At 38.7% G+C, this 24,693-nt stretch overlaps 1 protein-coding gene across 1 annotated transcript in view; it reads right to left on the reverse strand.

Annotated features, from left to right (window-relative positions):
- Positions 1-8,209: 8,209 nt before the first annotated feature.
- Positions 8,210-24,693, reverse strand: part of skic2 (SKI2 subunit of superkiller complex) — a 41,599-nt gene continuing 25,115 nt past the window's right edge. Inside the window, exons 21-29 of the mRNA XM_061982625.1 lie at positions 20,699-20,836; positions 20,522-20,626; positions 20,165-20,300; positions 17,738-17,864; positions 17,442-17,652; positions 15,595-15,705; positions 13,307-13,525; positions 8,647-8,787; positions 8,210-8,549 (exon numbers count right to left, since the gene is read on the reverse strand). Of these exons, the coding sequence (XP_061838609.1) occupies positions 8,349-8,549; positions 8,647-8,787; positions 13,307-13,525; positions 15,595-15,705; positions 17,442-17,652; positions 17,738-17,864; positions 20,165-20,300; positions 20,522-20,626; positions 20,699-20,836 (1,389 nt within the window). The 3' untranslated portion in view covers positions 8,210-8,348. The remainder of the gene's footprint in view (positions 8,550-8,646; positions 8,788-13,306; positions 13,526-15,594; positions 15,706-17,441; positions 17,653-17,737; positions 17,865-20,164; positions 20,301-20,521; positions 20,627-20,698; positions 20,837-24,693) is intronic.

Here is a 24,693-nt window from a genome sequence, read left to right on the forward strand (position 1 = left end):
GTCGCGGAATATTAAATCAATCTGACACCCAGCGATGCTTGTCTTAAAGGCGCAGGCACGCAGCTGCAACGTCCAATCACAACCAGTACGTTTTGGTTTTTTTTTTAAAGGCAGGTTTTGGATTGAACGTTAAGTGCTGATTTTTTTTGTATATGGCATGGTCCTATTTATTTAAAAAAAAATTAATGAATAACATTTTTTTTAAGTGTGATTCACAGCCATATTTCTAAAGCAAATCTAGGCAAATTAAGGCCCGGGGGCCACATGCGGCCCGTTGAGATTTTCAATCTGGCCCACCAGATATTCCCAAATAATTAGGGACCGCAATGTCCCTTTGGGACAGAGGACCCTATTGTAATTGTAAGGTTTTATTATTATTATTCCGCCGCCTCTTTGAGCTGTAATTTGACCCCCTTAACATGCTTCAAAACTCACCATATTTGACACACACACATCAGGACTGGCGAAAATTGACATCTAATAAAAAAAACAACCAAACCCCAAAACTCAAAATTGCGCTCTAGCGCCCCCTAGGAAAAAACACAGACAAAACTACTTGTAACTTCCGGAAGGAATGTCGTAAAGACTATGTAGGTCTGACTTACACCTAGATTTCATACATTGACATCCTTCAGCAAAAATCAACAGGAAGTTGGCAATTCCCCCTTCAAAACAAAAGTTTAGTAAAAACAGTCACTTTTGCCTCTTTGAGCTGTAATTTGACCCCCTTAACATGCTTCAAAACTCACCAAACTGGACACACACATCAAGACTGGCAAAAATTGCGATCTAATAAAAAACCCAACCCCAAAACTCTAAATTGCGCTCTCGCGCCCCCTAGGAAGAAAACACAGACACAACTGCTCCTAGGAAGAAAACTCAGACAAAACTGCCTGTAACTTCCAGTACGAATGTCGTAGAGACATCACTTAGACCTACATTTCATTCATTGACAACACCAAGCAAAAATCAACAGGAAGTTTGCAATTCCCCCTTCAAAACAAAAGTTTTGTAAAAACCGGTCACCTATTTTCAAACATTATCTCCTCTGAGCGCGTTCGTTGTGTCGGCTTCAAACTAGCACAGGAGAGAGATTGAACCCTTCTGATTAAAAGATGACTAAAGACTTTTAATTACTGCTCCGGTTTGGATTTTATGTGCCGTCAAAGTCGGTCCCGTCCATCGCTGCTTGCAGCTTTAATTTTTTTAGATCTTTAAAATGGAAAGTGTAGCTGCCATTATGATGTGCAGTGATGTTTTCTAATGACCGTAAGTTTTGAACTATACAAAGTATTACAATGGTTGGAATCTGCACTTTTGCATGATATACTAGTTACTATGGTAATCTAATTAGTTACTATGGTAATCTAATTAGTTACTAAGGTAATCTTAGTTACTATGGTAATGTAATTAGTTACTATGGTAATGTAATTAGTGACTATGGTAATCTAAGTCACAGCAGCTCAGACGAGGTACCAAGCAGTGTGGGTGGGGAGCGTTTCCACAGAGTGTTTCCAGAGCAGCCAGCCTGAAATGCGGGTGTCAGGGACAGACGCGGAAGGAGATTTTTACAACAAAGTTCTAAAACTTAGTGATATATCAGATTGTAGGTGGGATTTTTTTACCCTTCGCGTTCATATTTCACTGTGTTTGTTGCATTTTTGTTGCCCTTTGCTTTTTTGTAAAATATGTGGATGGAGAGGGGGTGTGACGTCCATATGTTGTCAATATTCAGTGTTTTATCGGTCATAGTTAATATTGTAAATCCCAAATTTTTTATTTTCATGTACATTCTGGGTGTCTCATTCAGTAAAAAAAATTTTAAATTCCATTCCGTTTTTTAAGGTGGTCTGTCATAACGTTTTTAGCATTCAATCAGACATTATTGTGAGGTTTTGTATTACTGTTCCTAAAAATAGATATAACGGCCCCCAGACACATTTTTTTCTCAAAATTTGGCCCCCGGGTCAAAATAATTGCCCAGGCCTGTTCTAAAGTCATATTTTAGAAAGTATATTTTTATGGAAGGTCAATAAGGACAAAATAAAATAAATAAATCATTAAATAATGACATAAACGTGTGATTAATTAATCAATTAAATACATAAAAAAAATTATTTAATTTGTCAATAATTTATTTAGCATTAAGTATTTAAATATTTATTTTCAAGATTGACGTATTCGTCTAATTATTTCATTACATAATTACTAATTATTTCATGATTTATTGGACAATTATTTTTTAAAGGTTGGGTTTGGATTGAATGTTAACTGCTGTTTTTTTTTATATATATATGGCTTGGTCCTATTTATTTAAAATATTTTTTTAATGGATACTTTTTTTTTTTAGAAGTGTGATTCACAGTCATATTTCTAAAGTCATATTTTAGAAATTATATTTTTATGGAAGGTCAATAAGGACAAAATAAAATAAATAAATCATTAAATAATTACATAAACCTGTGATTAATTAATTAATTAAATACATAAACATTTTATTTAATTTGTCAATAATTTATTTAGCATTAAGCATTTAATCATTTAAATAATTATTTCAAGATTTACGTATTTGTCAAATTGTTTCATTACATATTTACTAATTATTTCATGATTTATCGGACAATTTTTTTTCAAAAGGCAGGGTTCGGATTAAACGTTTTAACTGCTGTTTTTTTTATATGGCATGGTCCTATGGGGATGGCGTGGCGCAGTTGGGAGGGTAGCTGTACCAGCAACCTGAGGGTTCCTGGTTCAATCCCCACCTTCTACCATCCTAGTCACGTCCGTTGTGTCCTTGAGCAAGACACTTCACCCTTGCTCTTGATGGGTCCTAGTTAGGCAGTGAATAGGTGAATGTGGAAATAGTGTCAAAGCGCTTTGAGTTCCTTAAAAAGATAGAAAAGCGCTATACAAGTATAACCCATCAAGTATAATCATTTACCTATTCATTTAAAAAAAAATGAATAGATACATTTCTTTTTAGAATTGTGATTCACAATCCCTGAAATATTAGCCATATTTCTAAAGTAATATTTTAGAAAGTATGTTTTTATGGAAGGTCAATAAGGACAAAATACAAAACCTAAAACCAGTGAAGTTGGTACATAGTGTAAATGGTAAATAGAAACAGAATACAATGATTTACTAATCCTTTTCAACTTATATTCAATTGAATAGACTGCAAAGACAAGATATTTAATGTTCGAACTGGGAAAGGTAATTTTTTTTTTGCAAATAATCATTAACTTAGAATTTAATGGCAGCAACACCGTCATGGCCCAGGTGCACTTCTGTGCGCATTCATCTGGGCTCTGCGCTGAGCGCACCTCCCAAGTGCGCACCTGCGCATGCCAGTCCGGCTGCAGCAGACGGCTGCCTTCAATCAGCAATCAACACGGATGAGAGGGACGCCTACTTAAACCACCGCGTCCTGAGATCCAGTGCCAGAACATAGCGACCTGTATATCGTACCGTAAGATCGTCTCATGCTCCCTAGTTGCCTTTCATTCCCTGATCTCTGTGTTTTCCCAGAGTTGATTGTTGTGTCCTTCCTTGTCCCGCAGTTCCTTGTGTGTGTGTCCCCGAGTCGAGCTGTGTGTCTCGTACTCTTGGATCTTCCCAGTCTTCCTCGTGCTTCCTGGTTCTCGACCCCTCGCCTATCCCTGGACTACGACGCCTTGCTCCTGACTCTCAACCACTCTTCTGTCCCTGGACTACCCTGCATGCCCTGCCCTTGTCTGACAGCACTGCTCCTCTCAACACGCACCTCCAACATTCACGGTAACACTCTCTAGGTAAATACTACACATAGTCTGACACTCATTCTCTTTTGGTTATCAACCCATCATATATTTATATCTTTAATAAATACGCCCAAGACTAAACGCTCTACCAGCCTCAGTGCCGTCTTCTTCTCCCCGGTACCATTACAAACACATTGCAAAAAAGTTGGCAGAGGGGCATTTTTACCACTGGCCTTTCCTTTTAACAACACTCAGTAAAGGTTTGGGAACTGAGGAGACCAATTTTTGAAGCTTTTCAGGTGGAATTCTTTCCCATTCTTGCTTGATTTACAGCTTAAGTTGTTCAACAGTCCAAGGTCTCCGTTGTGGTAATTTAGGCTTCATAATGCGCCACACATTTTCAATGTGAGACAGGTCTGGACTACAGGCAGGCCAGTCTAGTACCCGCACTCTTTTACTATGAAGCCACGCTGTTGTAACACATGCAGAATGTGGCTTGGCATTGTCTTGCTGAAATAAGCAGGGGCATCCATGAAAAAGACGTTAGTTGGATGGCAACATATGTTGTGCCAAAACCTATATGTACCTTTGAGCATTAATGGTGCCTTCACAGATGTGTAAGTTACCCATGCCTTGGACACTCTCTCTCTAGGTCGTCCTCAGACGAGCCTTCCATCGTTGCTTCCAGTCATCCCGATTCTCCATACATTTGGCCAGTTCCTTGGTACTCTGAGCTCCTACATCCTTCTTGAGTATGTCCACGTATGTTAGTGTGGGGCGTCCTCTTGACCGATGCCCATGTGTTGGTTCCCACAGCACCAATTTGCTGGCTGGCAGCTCCTGATGCCTTTGGCAGTGTCCTGCTAGTCTCATTCTCCTTACAGCAATCTTCTCACTCACCCTTGGTATTCCCTTGTAGAGGATTCTGTTGGTTACGTGCGCACTCTTGTTGTTGTAATACATACACCCCCATACCATCACAGATGCTGGCTTTTGAACTTTGCGCCTATAACAATCCGGATGGTTCTTTTGCTCTTTGTTCCGGAGGACACAATGACCACAGTTTCCAAAAACAATTTGTGGCTGGCCAAATTTGGCAATAATTGTCTGTAATGGAAATAATGTGCGTCATTAAAGTACTTTATATTTTCTTACTAAATGTATTAGTCTTTTCCATTTTGACCGAAAAAATACATGTACTCAATGCAATCGCATATCTTTTAAATAGATAAACGCTTTAAAATGTAATATCAGAAATGATCGGTATCGGTTTCAAAAACTAAAATTAATGACTTTTTAAAACGCTGCTGTACATATCCGGTAAAACACGGACGTAGGGGGAAGTACAGAGCAGATGCGTCTCCCAGTCAGCAGCCCCTCCCCTCTCCCCTCTCCCACACACACAACACAGGAATTGACAACTGCAGCATGAGAGGTTTACTGGCGACGCTTGATGATCTCATCAAACCGCCGCGAACGGAGCATAACAACAACAAGAGTGTGTTGTTGCAGGTGCTGTAGCCGTGGCTAACAAGCGAGCGAGCTCGGTGACTGACTAACGACACCAAGTCTATAGTTTGGGATTATATTAAAGTGTCTCTAACGGATAAAAAAAACTGGCATGACTGCAAAAAGTTGGTCATGCGAGGAGGAACCAAGACGTCTTCCTTTAATATGAGCAATTTGATCTCCCACCTCTTCAAGAATCATAAGGAGATACACAATGAATACAAGCGGAAGACGGATGAAAAGCAAACACCGAAAAAAAGTAGTACCACACAGTTGTCGCTTAAAGACCCTGCCGAGAAAAAACAAAAATACAACAAAAACCACCCCAAAGGCGAAAGCCCACGTTGTGGTCAGGGACAACGCACGCAGTATGGCAAAACCTACGCTGGAGTTTGGTGTGGCTAGTCTGCCCTGCATGGCACACAGTTTGCAGCTTGCAGTGAGCGGAGGTGCCCTGTCTCAATGCAGCATTTCAGAAGCTCTGGCTGACTGCGAGGCCACTTCAAGCACTCACCACTAGCTTGCAGCACATTTGTGTTACTCATACAAATACGTTAGAGCAGGGCAGATTGAGCCCAGTTTATAATTTCCTGTTATACAGTATGCCAGGCAGTCTTGCACTATGTTATTTTTTACTTTATTACTCTAGTATACTCTGGACTGAAGCTGTGTGCCTTCATTGTTTTTGTAGCTGTTGTTTTAAGGCATGTTTAAAAAAAATAAAAAATAATGCACTTTGTGAAAGTCAAAGTATAGTATTTCCCATAGTTGTAGTGGGTTACAGGATTATATCAGGTAGAGCATGTCCCAAATTCCAAGCTGTTTTGAGGCATGTTAAAAAAAGAAAAATGCACTTTGTGACTTCAATAATAAATATGGCAGTGCCATGTTGGCATTTTTTTCCATAACTTGAGTTGAAGTTGTTCTCTTATTTTGGAAAACCTTGTTACCTTGTTTAATGCATCCAGCGGGGCATCACAACAAAATTAGGCATAATGTGTTAATTCCACAATGGTATACTGCATATCGGTTGATATCAGAATTGGTAATTTAAGAGTTGGATCGGCAAAAAAGCCATTATCGGACATCTCTACTTTTAAACATAAATATTATAATGTAACAAATATATGATCATACAGTCAAACAATGTTTTTGTTCAACTAAAAATAAATACTTTTCATCTGCTTGACTTATGATTTCAAAGCAAGTTATTCATCATATTGTCAAATTTTATAGCGACTTTATGAAATTTACTGTGGTTTTACAGCATTTTACTTGTACATGAAAAAAAAAAGTCCCCCAGTTTTTTGACTATAACATTCTGGCGACTGAGCTGCCAGTTTTTTTACTGTAAAAAACAGTGATACTGTTTTGCTATTCACAAAAGTACACGGTAAAATCTACAGTTGTCGTTTTTACGGTAAAATCCAGAAGCTAAGTTGCCAGAATTTTACTGTAAAATTGCAGTTGTGTATTTACAGTAAAAAAAACACTGTAAATGTTACGGTAACATTTTATCAACTGAGCTGCCAGTTTTGTACCTTGAAAAAGAGTGGTGCTGTTTTTTCCATTTACAGTAACATGCTGAAAAAAACATTGTAAATTTTACGATAACATTTTTGCAACTGACATGACAGCTTTTTTACTGTAAAATCTACAAACATTTTTTTTACATTGTACATAAAAAAAAAAAATCATCAAATGCATAGGCAATTGTGTAATAATATCATTCACTGTTAGAAGTGGCCCTCTGAGGGCAAACATAACTGCGATATGGCCCTCAATTAAAATGAGTTTGACACCCCTGATGTAAGGTATGATATAATGCTGCAATGTGCATGCCGAGCCACTAGATGGTAGTGTTGCTTTAAAAAAAATAAAAATAAAAAATGTAACCAAACAAAAAAACTAGAGGTGTCCGATAATGGCTTTTTTGCCAATATTCCGATATTGTCCAACTCTTAATTACCGATTCCGATATCAACCGATACCGATATATACAGTCGTGGATTTAACACATTACTATGCCTAATTTTGTTGTGATGCCCCGCTGGATGCATTAAACAATGTACCGTAACAAGGTTCTCCAAAATAAATCAACTCAAGCTATGGAAAAAAATGCCAACATGGCACTGCCATATTTATTATTGAAGTCACAAAGTGCATTATTTCTTTAACATGCATCAAAACAGCAGCTTGGAATTTGGGACATGCTCTCCCTGAGAGAGCATGAGGAGGTTGAGGTGGGCGGGGTTGAGGTGGGCGGGTTGAGGGGGCTAGGAGGCAGCGGGGGGTGTATATTGTAGCGTCCCAGAAGAGTTAGTGCTGCAAGGGGTTCTGGGTATTTGTTCTGTTGTGTTTATGTTGTGTTACGGTGCGGATGTTCTCCCGAAATTTATTTATCATTCTTGTTTGGTGTGGGTTCACAGTGTGGCGCATATTTCTAACAGTGTTAAAGTTGTTTATACAGCCACCCTCAGTGTGACCTGTATGGCTGTTGACCAGGTTCGCTATGCATTCACTTGTGTGTGTGAAAAGCCGTAGATGTTATGTGACTGGGCCGGCACGCAAAGGCAGTGCCTTTAAGGTTTATTGGTGCTCTGTACTTCTCCCTACGTCCGTGTACACAGCGGCATTTTAAAAAGTCATAAATTTTACTTTTTGAAACCGATACCGATAATTTCCGATATTACATTTTAAAGCATTTATCGGCCGATAATATCGGCAGTCCGATATTATCGGACATCTCTAAGAAAAACTAAATAAAACAGCAAAAACTGTAATTAATTAGAAAAGTTAATGTTAGTATTAAAGGCTGTTTTTAATTAAATTTATAGTGCATACTGCTATAAGCCTTTTTACAATTTAAAAATATCAATGTGGCACCTGCATCCTTCAGAAAAAAAAAAGTATGGACTCCCCTAAAGAGAAAACACAAAGTGTTCCACTTATTTAAGTTAAATTCATTTGTAGGTTTCCCTTTATTTAAAAAAAACTGATGCAGATGTCAAAGCCCCGACACATGGCAAGCCAGATTAGGGTTTATCATAAAAAAATATCACCGTAGTGAGCTGATATGAAATGTTCGCCCGTCTCTCAGTGCGTGTAGAGGGAAGCGGTAAAGACGATGTCCCTCCTGATGGCCAGGGACGCTTTCTCCATCTTGCTTCCCAGCACGGAGTCGCCCACGATGCGGGCGGCCTGGCGCACCTCCTTAAGGACCTCGTCCAGACGCTGGATGCAGCGGACCACCGTGCCTTCCTGGACGTCTGTCAGCAGGGCGATCTCTGCGAAGGGCTTTGAAGAAGAGACAAAATGTTTGATTGGTGCATTCATTTTTCCAATATGTTTAATATTTCTCCCCAAAGTGAAATAGGGCCTGCATGGAGCTCACCATGCCTCTGGCCCAGCAGTACACCACTTCGGTCAGGCCAAACTTGAACTGGCCCACAAATTCTTCTACAGTCTGTGGTAAGCCACAATCCCTCTGGAGCTCTCCGATACGCTTGGCCACCGATAACACCCGATCGGTAACCTGAAAGGAAACATAAATAATAAGAGGAGGTGCGTGAACAGGAAAAAAACATATTTTACATGTCAGTGAAAATACGAGAGAAGCTGTTCTAAAGATGCACTTTGGCTTCAGCTAGAACTTGGTCGCTGGATTGGTCTTGCAGCGGGACCGTGCCTTAAGCCTTAAGGCATAAGAAGAAGCAGGTTAAGATCCTGGAGTAGACTAACCAGTGTCTGGTCCTTAATCCCATAGATCCTTTGTGTCCAAACTAAGGCCTGCGGGCCAAATGCAGCCGGCTGGAGTCTTCGGTGCGGCCAAGTTTAACAAGATAAATGGCCCGCTGTGCGTTTTTCCCTAAATTTTGTCCCCTGTGGATTGATTTAGAGCAGGGATGTCAAACTCATTTTAGCTCAGGGACCAGATGGAGGAAAATCTATTCCCAAGTGGGCCGGAATGGTAAAACCATGGCATGATCATTTAAAAATAAAGACAACTCCAGGTTGTTTTCTTTGTTTCACTTTAGCCAAAAATAAAACAAGCACATTCTGAAAAACGTACAAATCGCAAATAATCCTTCAAGTTTGTTGAAAATTCTGAGGGAATTGGTGCAGTTTCAAAAACACAATGAGCTTAGACTTGGTCTCAGTGTATCTACAAAGCCACGATTCAACTTTCAATCAGTCTTTCTGGGTTGAATAAAAAAACACATGTTAACTCTTTTTAGTATCAAATACCTCCTTTGTCATGTCCACGCATCAATCCAGTGCTAACTCAACAAACCGTAAGAAACGGAGGTAAAAACTATTCAAAAGGGTTAAGTTCACTTTTCTCGTGTTTGACAGAGAGATGTTGGGTAAACGAGGGTGCCAAATGACGATGTGTTCGAAGCAGAAGACATAAAACGACAGGTTTTAAGTTTCATGTGTGTAGAGGAGGAGGAGCCACAGTCACCCTTTACTGTGTACCTCTTGCTTGGCACCGGTATAAACCGTTTGCTAACAGAATTGCTTGTGACTTCCAGTGGGCACATTTAGAACAGCAGTTTCTTTCGTTAAAAAAGCAGCTCATTTTAATACTTGGCAAACTCATCACGCGGGTCGGATAAAACATGTTGATCAGGCCCGCGGGCTGTAGGTTTGACACCCCTGATTTAGAGTGATATTGTGGCCCTCTTGTCTGATGGTGTACATTAACTATAACCAACAAATAAAGTCAACACACGGCCGCACATTACACAACCTCTTGCTCATTGAACTTTGTGGACATTATGAAACACGTATATACAAACCCCGTTTCCATATGAGTTGGGAAATTGTGTTAGATGTAAATATAAACGGAATACAATGATTTGCAAATCATTTTCAAGCCATATTCAGTTGAATATGCTACAAAGACAACATATTTGATGTCCAAACTGATAAACCTTTTTTTTTTTTGCAAATAATCATTAACTTTAGAATTTGATGCCAGCAACACGTGACAAAGAAGTTGGGAAAGGTGGCAATAAATACTGATAAAGTTGAGGAATGCTCATCAAACACTTATTTGGAACATCCCACAGGTGAACAGGCTAATTGGGAACAGGTGGGTGCCATGATTGGGTATAAAAGTAGATTCCATGAAATGCTCAGTCATTCACAAACAAGGATGGGGCGAGGGTCACCGCTTTGTCAACAAATGCGTGAGGAAATTGTTGAACAGTTTAAGAAAAACTTTTCTCAACCAGCTATTGCAAGAAATTTAGGGATTTCACCATCTACGGTCCGTAATATCATCAAAGGGTTCAGAGAATCTGGAGAAATCGCTGCACGTAAGCACCTTCGATCCATCAGGCTGTACTGCATCAACAAGCGACATCAGTGTGTAAAGGATATCACCACATGGGCTCAGGAACACTTCAGAAACCCACTGTCAGTAACTACAGTTGGTCGCTACATCTGTAAGTGCAAGTTAAAACTCTCCTATGCAAGGCGAAAACCGTTTATCAACAACACTCAGAAACGCCGTCGGCTTCGCTGGGCCTGAGCTCATCTGAGATGGACTGATACAAAGTGGAAAAGTGTTCTGTGGTCTGACGAGTCCACATTTCAAATTGTTTTTGGAAACTGTGGAGGTTGTGTCCTCCGGACCAAAGAGGAAAAAAAACATCCGGATTGTTATAGGCGCAAAGTTGAAAAGCCAGCATCTGTGATGGTATGGGGGTGTATTAGTGCCCAAGACATGGGTAACTTACACATCTGTGAAGGCGCCATTAATGCTGAAAGGTACATACAGGTTTTGGAGCAACATATGTTGCCATCCAAGCAACGTTACCATGGACGCCCCTGCTTATTTCAGCAAGACAATGCCAAGCCACGTGTTACATCAACATGGCTTCATAGTAAAAGAGTGCGGGTACTAGACTGGCCTGCCTGTAGTCCAGACCTGTCTCCCATTGAAAATGTGTGGCGCATTATGAAGCCTAAAATACCACAACGGAGACCCCCGGAATGTTGAACAACTTAAGCTGTACATCAAGCAAGAATGGGAAAGAATTCCACCTGAGAAGCTTAATAAATGTGTCTCCTCAGTTCCCAAACGTTTACTGAGTGTTGTTAAAAGGAAAGGCCATGTAACACAGTGGTGAACATGCCCGTTCCCAACTACTTTGGCACGTGTTGCAGCCATGAAATTCTAAGTTAATTATTATTTGCAAAAAAAAATAAAGTTTATGAGTTTGAACATCAAATATCTTGTCTTTGTAGTGCATTCAATTGAATATGGGTTGAAAAGGATTTGCAAATCATTGTATTCCGTTTATATTTACATCTAACACAATTTCCCAACTCATATGGAAACGGGGTTTGTATAATTTAAAATTATACATATATAAATCCATTACAGTGCATGATGGGTAATATATGCAAAACACCATCTCCACACTTCCCCATGTTTGGCACATTTTAGCTGCTTGATATTTCTGATTACAAAACTTTAAAGAGGTTGTCAGGGGGAGAAAAAAAAGGAAGAGTCAAACTTTCACTTTTACTCTTAATATTCAATGTTGTATCATTTATACTTCATATTGCATCGTCGTCACGGTCTGATGTAGGGGGGGGGGGGTTAAAGTTGAAGGGCTGCTTTTCCATCTTTTTGTAGCGGGGGTGGCTGGACCAAATTAATTTATAACCTATAGTATTTTTTCCTAGATTTGTGTTGTTTTTTTATTATGTTTTCAGTTAAACTTTAGATACTATTATAAAAAATTACTAATGAATCTGCAGGGGATAAAATAGTCATTTTCCCCACTGTCTATTAGTCACATTGTTTTTTATCCAAATAGTCATTTGACAACTAGAGATGTCCGATAATGGCTTTTTTGCCGATATCCGATATTGCGATATTGTCCAACTCTTAATTACCGATTCCGATATCAACCGATACCGATATATACAGTCGTGGAATTAACACATTATTATGCCTAATTTTGTTGTGATGCCCCGCTGCATGCATTAAACAATGTAACAAGGTTTTCCAAAATAAATCAACTCAAGTTATGGAAAAAAATGCCAAAATGGCACTGCCATATTTATTATTGAAGTCACAAAATGCATTATTATTTTTTTAACATGCCTCAAAACAGCAGCTTGGAATTTGGGACATGCTCGCCCTGAGAGAGCATGAGGAGGTTGAGGTGGGCGGGGTGGGGGGGTAGCGGGGGTGTATATTGTAGTGTCCCGGAGGAGTTAGTGCTGCAAGGGGTTCCGGGTATTTGTTCTGTTGTGTTTATGTTGTGTTACGGTGTGGATGTTCTCCCGAAATGTGTTTGCCATTCTTGTTTGGTGTGGGTTCACAGTGTGGCGCATATTTGTAACAGTGTTTAAGTTGTTTATACGGCTACCCTCAGTGTGAACTGTATGGCTGTTGACCAAGTATGCGTGCATTCACTTGTGTGTGTGAAAAACCATAGATATTATGTGACTGGGCCGGCGCGCAAAGGAAGTGCCTTTAAGGTTTATTGGCGCTCTGTACTTCTCTTTACGTCCTTGTGCACAACAGCGTTTTTAAAGTCATAAATTTTACTTTTTGAAACCGATACCGCTAATTTTGAAACCGATACCGATAATTTCCGATATTACATTTTAAAGCATTTATCGGCCGATAATATTATCGGACATCTCTAATGACAACCATTTTAAAACATTTTGGTTAATCAAATACAATTAGCATCACTATGTTTACTATCGTTGCAAACGTAGTTTTTGAACTCTTGTACTTAATGTTGTGGCTGCGTATACAAAGGTATAGAGAAAATATGTCACTTATGTAAAAAAAATAAAAATAAAAAACAGAAGCTTTTTTTCTTGCTTTCTTGCGACAAGTCATAACTAATGTAAGACCCTATAAAGCACTTTCATGTACCAGTGAAGCTTTCAGGATAGGACACAGGAAAGATGTTCTCCCATTTTTACCAGCCTTTCTACAGGATGTTATGCAGCACATGTGCATGTGTGCGGTGTTAGATACTGTCATACAAAGCGGGTGTAGTACACTCAGTTACCTCTTTCAGGTTGTTGCTAACATGCGGCTTCACTTGCGTATTCTGTGTGAAGACCAAACAGGACAGCAGGGCGGCGCTCTCTTCGGGCGCCAGAGGGCTCAGCACGTTCTCGAACAGCAGCTCGGTGAGCAACAGCTCGTGGCTGCTGATCTGACAGGCCACTCGGCCTTTGAGCTGCACCGCGCCGCTGCTGTCTATGTACTGGAGAGACTGCAGCACCTGAGAGACACGCCGGTGGAAAAATACAGTCAAGTACGGGTAAATACTTACAGCTAGGGCTAGATCAGCGTTTCTCAAAGTGTGGGGTGCGCCCCACTGGTGGGGAATAGAGACATGACAGGTGGGGCGCGAGGAACGGGAGGAAATTTCACTTTACTTTTTTTTTTTTAATCATTATATTCTTATATTATTATTTTTACTATGCTTTCATTTTCTATACACACTGTAAATCACTTTGTGATTCTGTCTGTGAAATCCGCTATATAAATAAATGGAAATTACCGGTACTTATTTTTACTGTAGGCTTTATATTTCTCGGTACGAGCGAAAATTTGACAGACATAGCAACAGTAACTAATGGGGGCGGGGCTAAGCGGAACAAACTTTCGTGCGGATGGGTAGCAGGCTAATGTGTGGACCACAATTACACAAATATATACATTTGTGACTCGCACCTCAAAGGTCGTCGAGCCAGAGCCAGCGCCTGCAGAGAAACAAAAATCTGACGGGCACACACTGTCATTCACCGGGAAGCACTCGCGTCAAGGCAGCTCAGCCCCGAACTCAATGAGGTTTTAACAGATGTGAGCGCGGTAAATTTGATCAAAACACGACCACTGAAAGCGCGACTGTTCTCTGCACTGTGTGAGGAAATGGGAGCTGATCATACAGCCGTGCTGTTTCACAGTGAAGCAAGGTGGCTCTCCTGGGGGAAAGTGCTGTCACTTGCCCTGTCTTGCCAAATGCATACCTCCTCCTTTTTTTTTTTGCAAAGATTGCAAAGTGGCACTTTTATTGTATTTATTATTGAACTTGATGCAAGTTATTTGATTTATTATTGAACTTGATGCGAGTTATAACACTTTTTTTGATTTATTATTGAACTAGATGCAAGTTATAACACTTTTGTTTTATTTATTATTGAACTTGATGCAAGTTATAACACTTTTTTTGATTTATTATTGAACTTGATGCAAGTTATAACACTTTTTTTGATTTATTATTGAACTTGATGCAAGTTATAACACTTTTGTTTTATTTATTATTGAACTTGATGCAAGTTATAACACTTTTTTTGATTTATTATTGAACTTGATGCAAGTTATAACACTTTTTTTGATTTATTATTGAACTTGATGCAAGTTATAACACTTTTGTTTTATTTATTATTGAACTTGATGCAAGTTATAACACTTTTTTTGATTTATTATTGAACTTGATGCAAGTTATTTGATTTATTATTGAACTTGATGCAAGTTATAACACTTTTATTTGATTTATTATTGAACTTGATGCAAGTTATAACACTTTTTTTTTTATTGAACTTGATGCAAGTTATAACACTTGTTTTATTTATTATTGAACTTGATGCAAGTTATAACAATTTTTTTGATTTTTTATTGAACTTGATGCAAGTTATTTGATTTATTATTGAACTTGATGCAAGTTATAACACTTTTTTGATTTATTATTGAACGTGATGCAAGTTATAACACTTTTTGATTTATTATTGAACTTGATGCAAGTTATAACACTTTTTTTGATTTATTATTGAACTTGATGCACGTTATAACACTTTTATTTGATTTATTATTGAACGTGATGCAAGTTATAACACTTTTTTTGATTTATTATTGAATTTGATGCAAGTTATAACAGTTTTTTTGATTTATTATTGAACGTGATGCAAGTTATAACACTTTTTTTGATTTATTATTGAACTTGATGCAAGTTATAACACTTTTGTTTTATTTATTATTGAACTTGATGGAAGTTATTTTATTTATTATTGAACTTGATGCAAGTTATACCACAGCTGCACAGTTATTTTATTTATTATTGAACTTAATGTTATTTTATGTTATTGAGTTTGAATGTATACAACTTGATGTTCAATCAATTTGAAAATGTTAAAGCTTGGCATAAGCGCTCTGTTGGGGCGATGGGGGCAGGTGGGGCTTGAAAACTCCCCCTTGTCCAAAGTGGGGGATGACAAAAAAAGTTTGAGAACCACTGGGCTAGATATACATACATGCAATGTATTGTAAAATAGAATGATCCAATCGAACCTTGATCCTCTGGTGGTACTCAGGCAGTAGAGACAGTGACTGGTCTGACACCAAAAAGAGCAGTTTGTCTAGCTCCTCCTGCACACTCATTCTCTCCTTAACCTGTGCAAACTGAAACACAGGTGGGGACACAGTCACCATCAAATTGGCCCTGCAGATGGAATCAGGTTCGCAGCTTAGTTTTCAATATCTGAAAGCCTAATTGTTGGAAATGTGTCACCAGCTTGTGGACAATGTGAGTAAATCAGGTCAATGACCATTAATTGTAATTTGAAGCATGCACGACTAAAGCCAAACAACCTTTCCCACTCATGCCGCCAATAAATTGCAAAAAAACACCAAAAAACACACATAACACAACCTGCTCACTGAACTTTGTGGACACTTAAAAAATGTTAGTACCAAGTACCAATCATAATTCTAAATTACACCCATTTAAATCCACTACAATTATTATGGTAAAATGCAAAACACTGTCTCAACACTCATCTATGTTTGGCGCAGTACACATACAGTACAGGCCAAACGTTTGGACACATTCACAACACAGCTGATGGTCCCAACCCCATTGATAAAGCAAAACATTCCACTTATCAACCCCGATAAGGTACACCTGTGAAGTGAAAACCATTTCAGGTGACAATCTCTTGAAGCTCATCAAGAGAATGCCAAGAGTGTGCAAAGCAGTAATCAGAGCAAAGGGTGGCTATTTTGAAGGAACTAGAATATAAAACATTTTTTCAGTTATGACTCCTTTTTTTGTTAAGTACATAAGTCCACATGTGTTTATTCATAGTTTTGATGCCTTCAGTGACATTGACAATGTAAATAGTCATGAAAATAAAGAAAACGCATTGAATGAGACGGTGTGTCCAAACTTTTGGCCTGTACTGTATATGTATAGGCTTTATATATATATATATATATATATATATATATATATATATATATATATATATATATATATATATACACACACACACACACACACACACACACACACACACACACATACATACATACATACATACATATATATATATATATATATATATATATATATATATATATATATATATATATATATATATGCAGGTTTCCCTGTTCTTTTTTAATAAAATACCCTGAAGAGCAGGGAAACCTGCGAAACAGGCTTGTAGGGATGAAATAGCGTCTGTGTTTTTTCCTGACCTTGACGTGTAAATACATTTTTTGTTGTTGTTATATATATATATATATATATATATATATATATATACACACATACATACACACACATATATGTATATATATTTTGTTGTTGTTATTTTGTATATATATATACTGTATATATACATATATATATATATATACATACATATATATATATATATACATATATATATATATATATATATATATATATATATATATATATATATATATATATATATATAAATATACACACACACACCCATATAAATATAAATATAAATATATATATATATATATATATATATATATATATATATATAGTTACTTTACATGCAGCCAAATTCTTTTAGCCCAATGTGGCCCCCAAGTAAAAAAAAATTGGACACCTCTGATCTATGAAAATGAAGGTGTGCAATTATGCGGCATCATTATGGATGTCACTCGACAATGCAGGTGTGTATACCATTGCTTTATCGCACCCAAGGAAACTACATAAATAATGTTCATCTCAAATTAAAAACAAAACACTGCTGTCTAGAAAATGTACATGTCAAAAACGTGGTGCACCGGTTGGTCAGTATTGGTAATTTGAGAACGCCTACTTCCTGTCTGCCCAACAAAGGGGCCAGAAAGGAGCAAGCACAAGCACACACCTGCTCTGCAAACGTGGGCGAATGGATGCAGTTAAAATCCTTTAGGCTGTCCTGCAGCGCACGGATGCGAAGGGACGCCTCGACCACGTCCACGCTCTTCAGCTGGAGGTCGTTCACCGGGTGGAGGGTGGCGACGCCGCCGGGGTTGGCCTCGGCCATTCGCAAGAGCTCCTGTGAGGCCGTGGAGATGGCCTGGCCAGGGGGTTCACTTCTGGAAGATTAGATAGAAGAATAACTTCCCTTTATCATATTTATTCAAACATTCAGAGTCCCGAAAAAGGAACCCAGTGTCCAACCTGAATCTGGGTTGTTGTCTCTTATGATAGTTGTCAATGATCCTGTCAGGGATCACTTTCAGGGTCTTCACTGTGATGGCAGTGATGTCCTGTGGGTTTAGCTTCTGCACCGTGTGGCTGCATGGACCTGACACAAAACACAGCATCATCACTTACAGTACATGTGTGTACACATTTACAGTATATCTTCCAAAGGGACACTACTATAGAGATTCAACTTGGGTAAACTTTACAGTAGTCTGTGTACAGCTTGTATAACAGTATAGATGTCCTATTTTCATACTACACTGTATTACTAAGAATGATTTTAACGATTACCCTTCATACTTTTCAGATGAAAATGTAAAAATACAATATGAATGAAAAGGTTGAAAGCTTCAATAGGTACTTAGTAAATAAATATTGGATCAAATCTGGAAGAAAAAATTCCAGATCCTTTGTCACGCCATCCATCCATCCATTTTCTACCGCTTTTCCCTCTTTTGGGGTCCATTTTGCTTCCCATATACAGGTGGTACTCCCAAAAAAATTACAATATCATGCAAAAGTCCATCAGTTTCAGCAATGCAACTTCTAATATGTGATGTAAACTCATTACATGCAAAGTGAGACATGTTCAGCCTTTATTTTCTATAATTTTGATGATCACGGCTTACAGTTTTTGAAAACCCAACATTTAAAATTTCCGGTTTTCATAAGCTTTCATCGAAATGTTTAAAATATTTCAAGTTGCATGTTATGAGCCAATGTCATACTGTATATTAGTTTCACCTTGTAAATCTAATTGCTAGAATAAACAAACATTTGCACTATATTCGCCTTTTTTGAGTTTCACCTGAACACAAAGTTAGTTTACTATCAGATTCATTACAAGTCATGAAGGATTTTGGGGCACTGTCAGCAATCATTTGTGTTGTTTATCCATTATCAGCACCTACCATGTTTTTCGGACTATAAGGCACACTTAAAATCCTTTCATTTTCTCAAAACTCAACAGTGCGCCTTATAACCCGGTGCGCCTAATGTACAGAATCATTTTGGTTGTGCTTACCGACCTCGAAGCTATTTTATTTGGTACATGGTGTAATAAGTGTGACCAGTCACACATAAGAGATATGTGTAGACTGCAATATGACTCAAGTAAACAACACCAAAATTGTATATGTTCCATTGAAAATATAGAACATTAAACACGGCGCTCAAAAATATATCAAAATGTTTTAGTACAACTTTTGTAAGCTATGAAGCCGCACCGCTTGATGGATTGTACTGTGATTCAACATACGAGTATTATTATGGTGTGTGTATAAGGTAAGACATATTATCTGGCGTTTTGTTTCGCAATATTATGCAAAAGCAACGTTTCTTACCTTCTGGTACCTGCTGATCTCTATTTTGGAACTGCATATGTCCTAAAAATGTGTGCGCATCCGCCTTTGTAGTCTGTGGACCGTAGTCGATAAGCTTCTTCTTTTCCTCTATCTTCTTGTTATGTGACATTCATCCTCCGCTGTTGCCATTTCTAATATAAAGTAGTGTAAAGTTCTTACTTATATCTGTCAGTAAACTCACTTGCTCAGTGGCCTTGTGGTTAGAGTGTCCGCCCTGAGATCGGTAGGTTGTGAGTTCAAAACTCGGCCGTGTCATACCAAAGACTATAAAAATGGGACCCATTACCTCCCTGCTTGGCATCAATTGTTGGAATTGGGGGTTAAATCACCAAAATTATTCCCGAGCGCGGCCACCGCTGCTGCTCACTGCTCCCCTCATCTCCGAGGGGTTGGAACAAGGGGATGGGTCAAATGCAGAGAGTAATTTCACCACACCTAGTGTGTGTGTGACTATCAGTGGTACTTTTAACTTTAAAACATACCAGTGTAGTGAGTTTACATTATTCACCCAAGGAACTTTAGTTATTAGAGAGTTACGGTTGGACGGTTTTTCACGGGACACATTTCCGGCGTTGTTATTGCACTAGTGAGCCACAGATGAGGAGATGCTGCTCCGTTATTGATTTAAGTAAAGTCTGAATGTCATTAAAACAGTTAGCTCCATCTTTTGACACTTCGTCCACCCCCGTCCTTGCACACTACACCGCTACAACAAAGATGACGGGGAGAAGACGCTGCCGAAGGTAAGCCACGTAAATAAGACCGCCCACAAAACGGCGCATCCTGAAGCGACTGTCAGAAAGCGGCTTGAAGATGGTCTGTAAAACATAATCTATGCAACATTTTGACCAAAGAACCACCATTACATGTTATGTAGACCACAAGGAAGTCTTTTAAATTTAGAAAAAAATAGTAATAATATGACTCCTTTAATGCGCCCTATAATCCGGTGAGCCTTTTATATGAAAATAGACCTGACTAGACCCGCTCATGCGCCCTATGGCTCGGAAAATACGGTAGTCATTTATTGACCAACCTTCAGGTATGAAGAGTGTCGTGTGGAAGTGGTGAGGAAAAGCTCGGCTGTCACCGCCGTTCCCTTCCATTTCCTCGTTGCCTTTCTCGCATATAATGAGCGCGGTGAAGGTGCGATTCACAGCATCGTTGGACACCTGCAGAGCACATGACGCAGACATGGAGGGACAGCCGCAGTATTTGGCGATGCTAACGCTACCACTCCTGGCCTAATTTAGCCAACTTGTTTGCAGGGTTGAAGGTGTGAATTACTGTCTGCAGACCACTTCCTGGCATTTTGCAACCTTTTGCCCAATGCATGCTGGGACACTCAGCATCCTTAACTGACCCTGAGCTACTGACACATCGGCACGCCTACCTGCAGAATGACTCCCAGGGCGTTAGGATGCTGCTTGTTGTTCACCACCACAACCCGGCCCACAGATAGAGCTTTCAGCCCACTGACCGACTCCAGAATAGCATGCTGCAGTCAAAGAGGAAGAATTGGTCGTCAAAATAAACAGTGGTTGCGGAGGTTCGAGGTACTTTGTGCCACCTGGAGGATGTCTTTGGTGGTTTGTAGCTCTGTCACAGTGAGGTAGTACGGTAACACATCAGACAGCTGGCCCTCGTTGGCCGGAGGCGGTAGCGTGGCCAATGTCTTCTTCAGCTGGGTGATCCTCTTTTCATGAGCCTAGAAGCAGAGGCAATTGAATGTTTGCATGTGTTCTTTTGTAGCAATTTAAAAGGTATTACAATATAATCTACAAACCCCGTTTCCATCTGAGTTGGGAATTTGTGTTAGATGTAAATATAAACGGAATACAATGATTTGCAAATCATTTTCAACCCATATTCAGTTGAATATGCTACAAAGACAACATATTTGATGTTCAAACTGATAAACATTTTTTTTTGTGCAAATAATCATTAACTTTAGAATTTGATGCCAGCAACACGTGACAAAGAAGTTGGGAAAGGTGGCAATAAATACTGATAAAGTTGAGTAATGCTCATCAAACACTTATTTGGAACATCCCACAGGTGAACAGGCAAATTGGGAACAGGTGGGTGCCATGATTGGGTATAAAAGTAGATTCCATGAAATGCTCAGTCATTCACAAACAAGGATGGGGCGAGGGTCACCACTTTGTCAACAAATGCGTGAGCAATTTGTCGAACAGTTTAAGAAAAACCTTTCTCAACCAGCTATTGCAAGGAATTTAGGGATTTCACCATCTACGGTCCGTAATATCATCAAAGGGTTCAGAGAAACTGGAGAAATCACTGCACGTAAGCAGCTAAGCCCGTGACCTTCGATCCCTCAGGCTGTACTGCATCAACAAGCGACATCGGTGTGTAAAGGATATCACCACATGGGCCCAGGAACACTTCAGAAACCCATTGTCAGTAACTACAGTTGGTCGCTACATCTGTAAGTGCAAGTTAAAACTCTCCTATGCAAGGCGAAAACCGTTTATCAACAACACCCAGAAACGCCGTCGGCTTTGCTGGGCCTGAGCTCATCTAAGATGGACTGATACAAAGTGGAAAAGTGTTCTGTGGTCTGACGAGTTCACATTTCAAATTGTTTTTGGAAACTGTGGACGTCGTGTCCTCCGGACCAAAGAGGAAAAGAACAATCCAGATTGTTATAGGCGCAAAGTTGAAAAGCCAGCATCTGTGATAGTATGGGGGTGTATTAGTGCCCAAGACATGGGTAACTTACACATCTGCGAAGGCGCCATTAATGCTGAAAGGTACATACAGGTTTTGGAGCAACATATGTTGCCAGCCTAGCGACGTTACCATGGACGCACCTGCCCCGGACTGTTGAACAACTTAAGCTGTACATCAAGCAAGAATGGGAAAGAATTCCACCTGAGAAGCTTAAAAAATGTGTCTCCTCAGTTCCCAAACATTTACTGAGTGTTGTTAAAAGGAAAGGCCATGTAACACAGTGGTGAACATGCCCTTTCCCAACTACTTTGGCACGTGTTGCAGCCATGAAATTCTAAGTTAATTATTATTTGCAAAAAATAAATAAAGTTTATGAGTTTGAACATCAAATATCTTGTCTTTGTAGTGCATTCAATTGATTATGGGTTAAAAAATGATTTGCAAATCATTGTATTCCGTTTATATTTACATCTAACAGAATTTCCCAACTCATATGGAAACGGGGTTTGTACAAGAACTGAAAATATAAACAAACCTTCTGATTATTTCTTGTGTTTTGTTTGGAATTGCTCTTTACTACTAATCATTACTTTATGACATTCCCATATTTCATGTTATTAAATGTAAATTAAATAAAAAGTTGTTTGCATACACTATTTAAAACTTTTTTTTTTTTTTAAAGAGTTCTCCAGCTATGAATCCAGCACAGCAATGATGCTTTAATAAGACGCAACAACGTTTTGTAAGTACAACTGTATAATGCATACCTGTAATTTTTTATTAATGTCTAAAATTGAATTTAAAATGTGTTGAATAACTGTGAGAGGCATACTCCAGGGTTTAGAGCAGGGGTGCCCAAACCTTTCCATTAAGAGACGCATACAGAGAAATCAACAGATGCGAGGGCAATTTTGATATTTTTTTAATCGTAAAAGAGGCTACCTATATAGAAGATGTTACATATTTAATATAACATTAACCTTGTTTTTTGCTCTTATTGTCATGATCCCACAAGTCGGTTTGGACTTTGGGCTTTATTTTCCTGCATTTGGTATCAATTCCTGTTCTGGTGCTCTTTGTTTTGGTAGTATTTCCTGTTTGGTTTCTGTGTTTTGCAGCACCTTTACCTTGTGTTCCTTGTCCCCATAGCACACCTGTTCATCATTGTTAATGACTTCTATTTCGTTGCACTTTGTTCCCTCCTTTAGCGCTGGTTCAATATCTTCTCAATGCTTAAGTGTTCTGTTGTTTTCTGAGTTCCTGCTAGACCAAAGGTGTCAAACTCAGGGCCCGGGAGCCAGATGTAGCCCGCCACTTCATTTTATTTGGAATAATATGTATCAATAAAGTACAATAACTTTTCTTACTAAATGTATTCTTTCTTTCTATTTTGGGAGAAAAAAATACATGTACTCCATGTAATTGCAAATTATGTTAACTTAAATATTGTCTAATTATGCAAAAATATATTATCACACATTCAAGCCATTTTTTAAATATAAATAAATACTAATAATAATGATTTCAAAGCAAGTTATCCATCAAATTGTGCAATGTAAAAGTAGCAATATATTTCATGGTAAAATTGTGAAATTTACTGTGGTTTTTACAGCATTATTCTCTAAATGAAAAAAACTGTACTTTTTTTTACTGTAATAAACTGTGGTGTCGTTTTGGCATTTACAGTAATACACCGAAAAATCTACAGTTGTTGATTTGCGGTAAAAAACAAAAACAAACTGGCAGCGCAGGGGCCAAATTTTTACTGTAAAATTGCATTTTTTTTACTCTGGCTTCCTCCCACTTCCAAAGACATGCACCTTGGGATAAGTTGATTGGCAACACTAAATTGGCCCTAGTGTGTGAATGTTGTCTGTCTATCTGTGTTGGCCCTGCGATGAGGTGGCGACTTGTCCAGGGTGTACACCGCCTTCCGCCCGATTGTAGCTGAGATAGGCTCCAGCGCCCCCCGCGACCCCAAAGGGAATAAGCGGTAGAAAATGGATGGATGGATGGATGGATAATTTTACAAAACCAAATATACATTTTATTGTAAAATTCTGACAACGGCACTGCCTTTTTTACCATTAAAAAAGCAGAACTGTTTTTGCATTTACTGTAATACACACTAAATGTTGAAGTCAAATTATTGAGACATACCATATTTTTTTACATTTTAGTTAAAAAAAAAATCAAATCTACTAATGAAATGCATAGACATATTTTTTAATAATAGTATTCACTGTTGTAAGCGGCCCTCTGGGGCCAAACATAACTGCAATGTGGCCCTCAGTGAAAACGACTTCGACACCTCTGTGCTAGACCTATGGTACTTTTCTTCAACCTGGTGCCTAATTAAACAACCTTCTCTTGCCTTCTCTGCATCCTGGGATGACGCCAACAGCTGACATACAGCATATTAACACTTACATTGCATTTATTTGTATTTTATATCATTTGTGAGTGAATGAAAAAAATTTGTTTTTATTGTTGCTGACTAATTGCTGTGGTCAATAAAGTGGTCAATTAGTTTTTTTATCCTGGCTAAATAAAAGTTAATGGAAAAATAAACTTTTATCATTACTTTTATAGCCTTTCTGTTATTAATTTTCAAACCATTTTGTTGTTGCTTTTAGAGTTTTATTGATTGATTTTAGATTGTGCCATGCACCATTGAAAATGGAGCTGCGGGTTGCAAAATAGGCCTTTTTGGTGCTTTTTATGGGTATCGCTATTATCCCAAGTTGCTTCATCATTCGCAGGGGGACAAGGGAGTTCAATGTGTGATGATTTAACTGTGAGGTCGATAGTGGAGTTAGACTCCCCCGAATCAAATCTTCTACTTTTCTAAGATACCCCTACAAACCAATT

Source organism: Nerophis lumbriciformis, linkage group LG21 (assembly GCF_033978685.3).
Source record: "Nerophis lumbriciformis linkage group LG21, RoL_Nlum_v2.1, whole genome shotgun sequence".
Lineage (NCBI taxonomy): Eukaryota > Metazoa > Chordata > Actinopteri > Syngnathiformes > Syngnathidae > Nerophis > Nerophis lumbriciformis.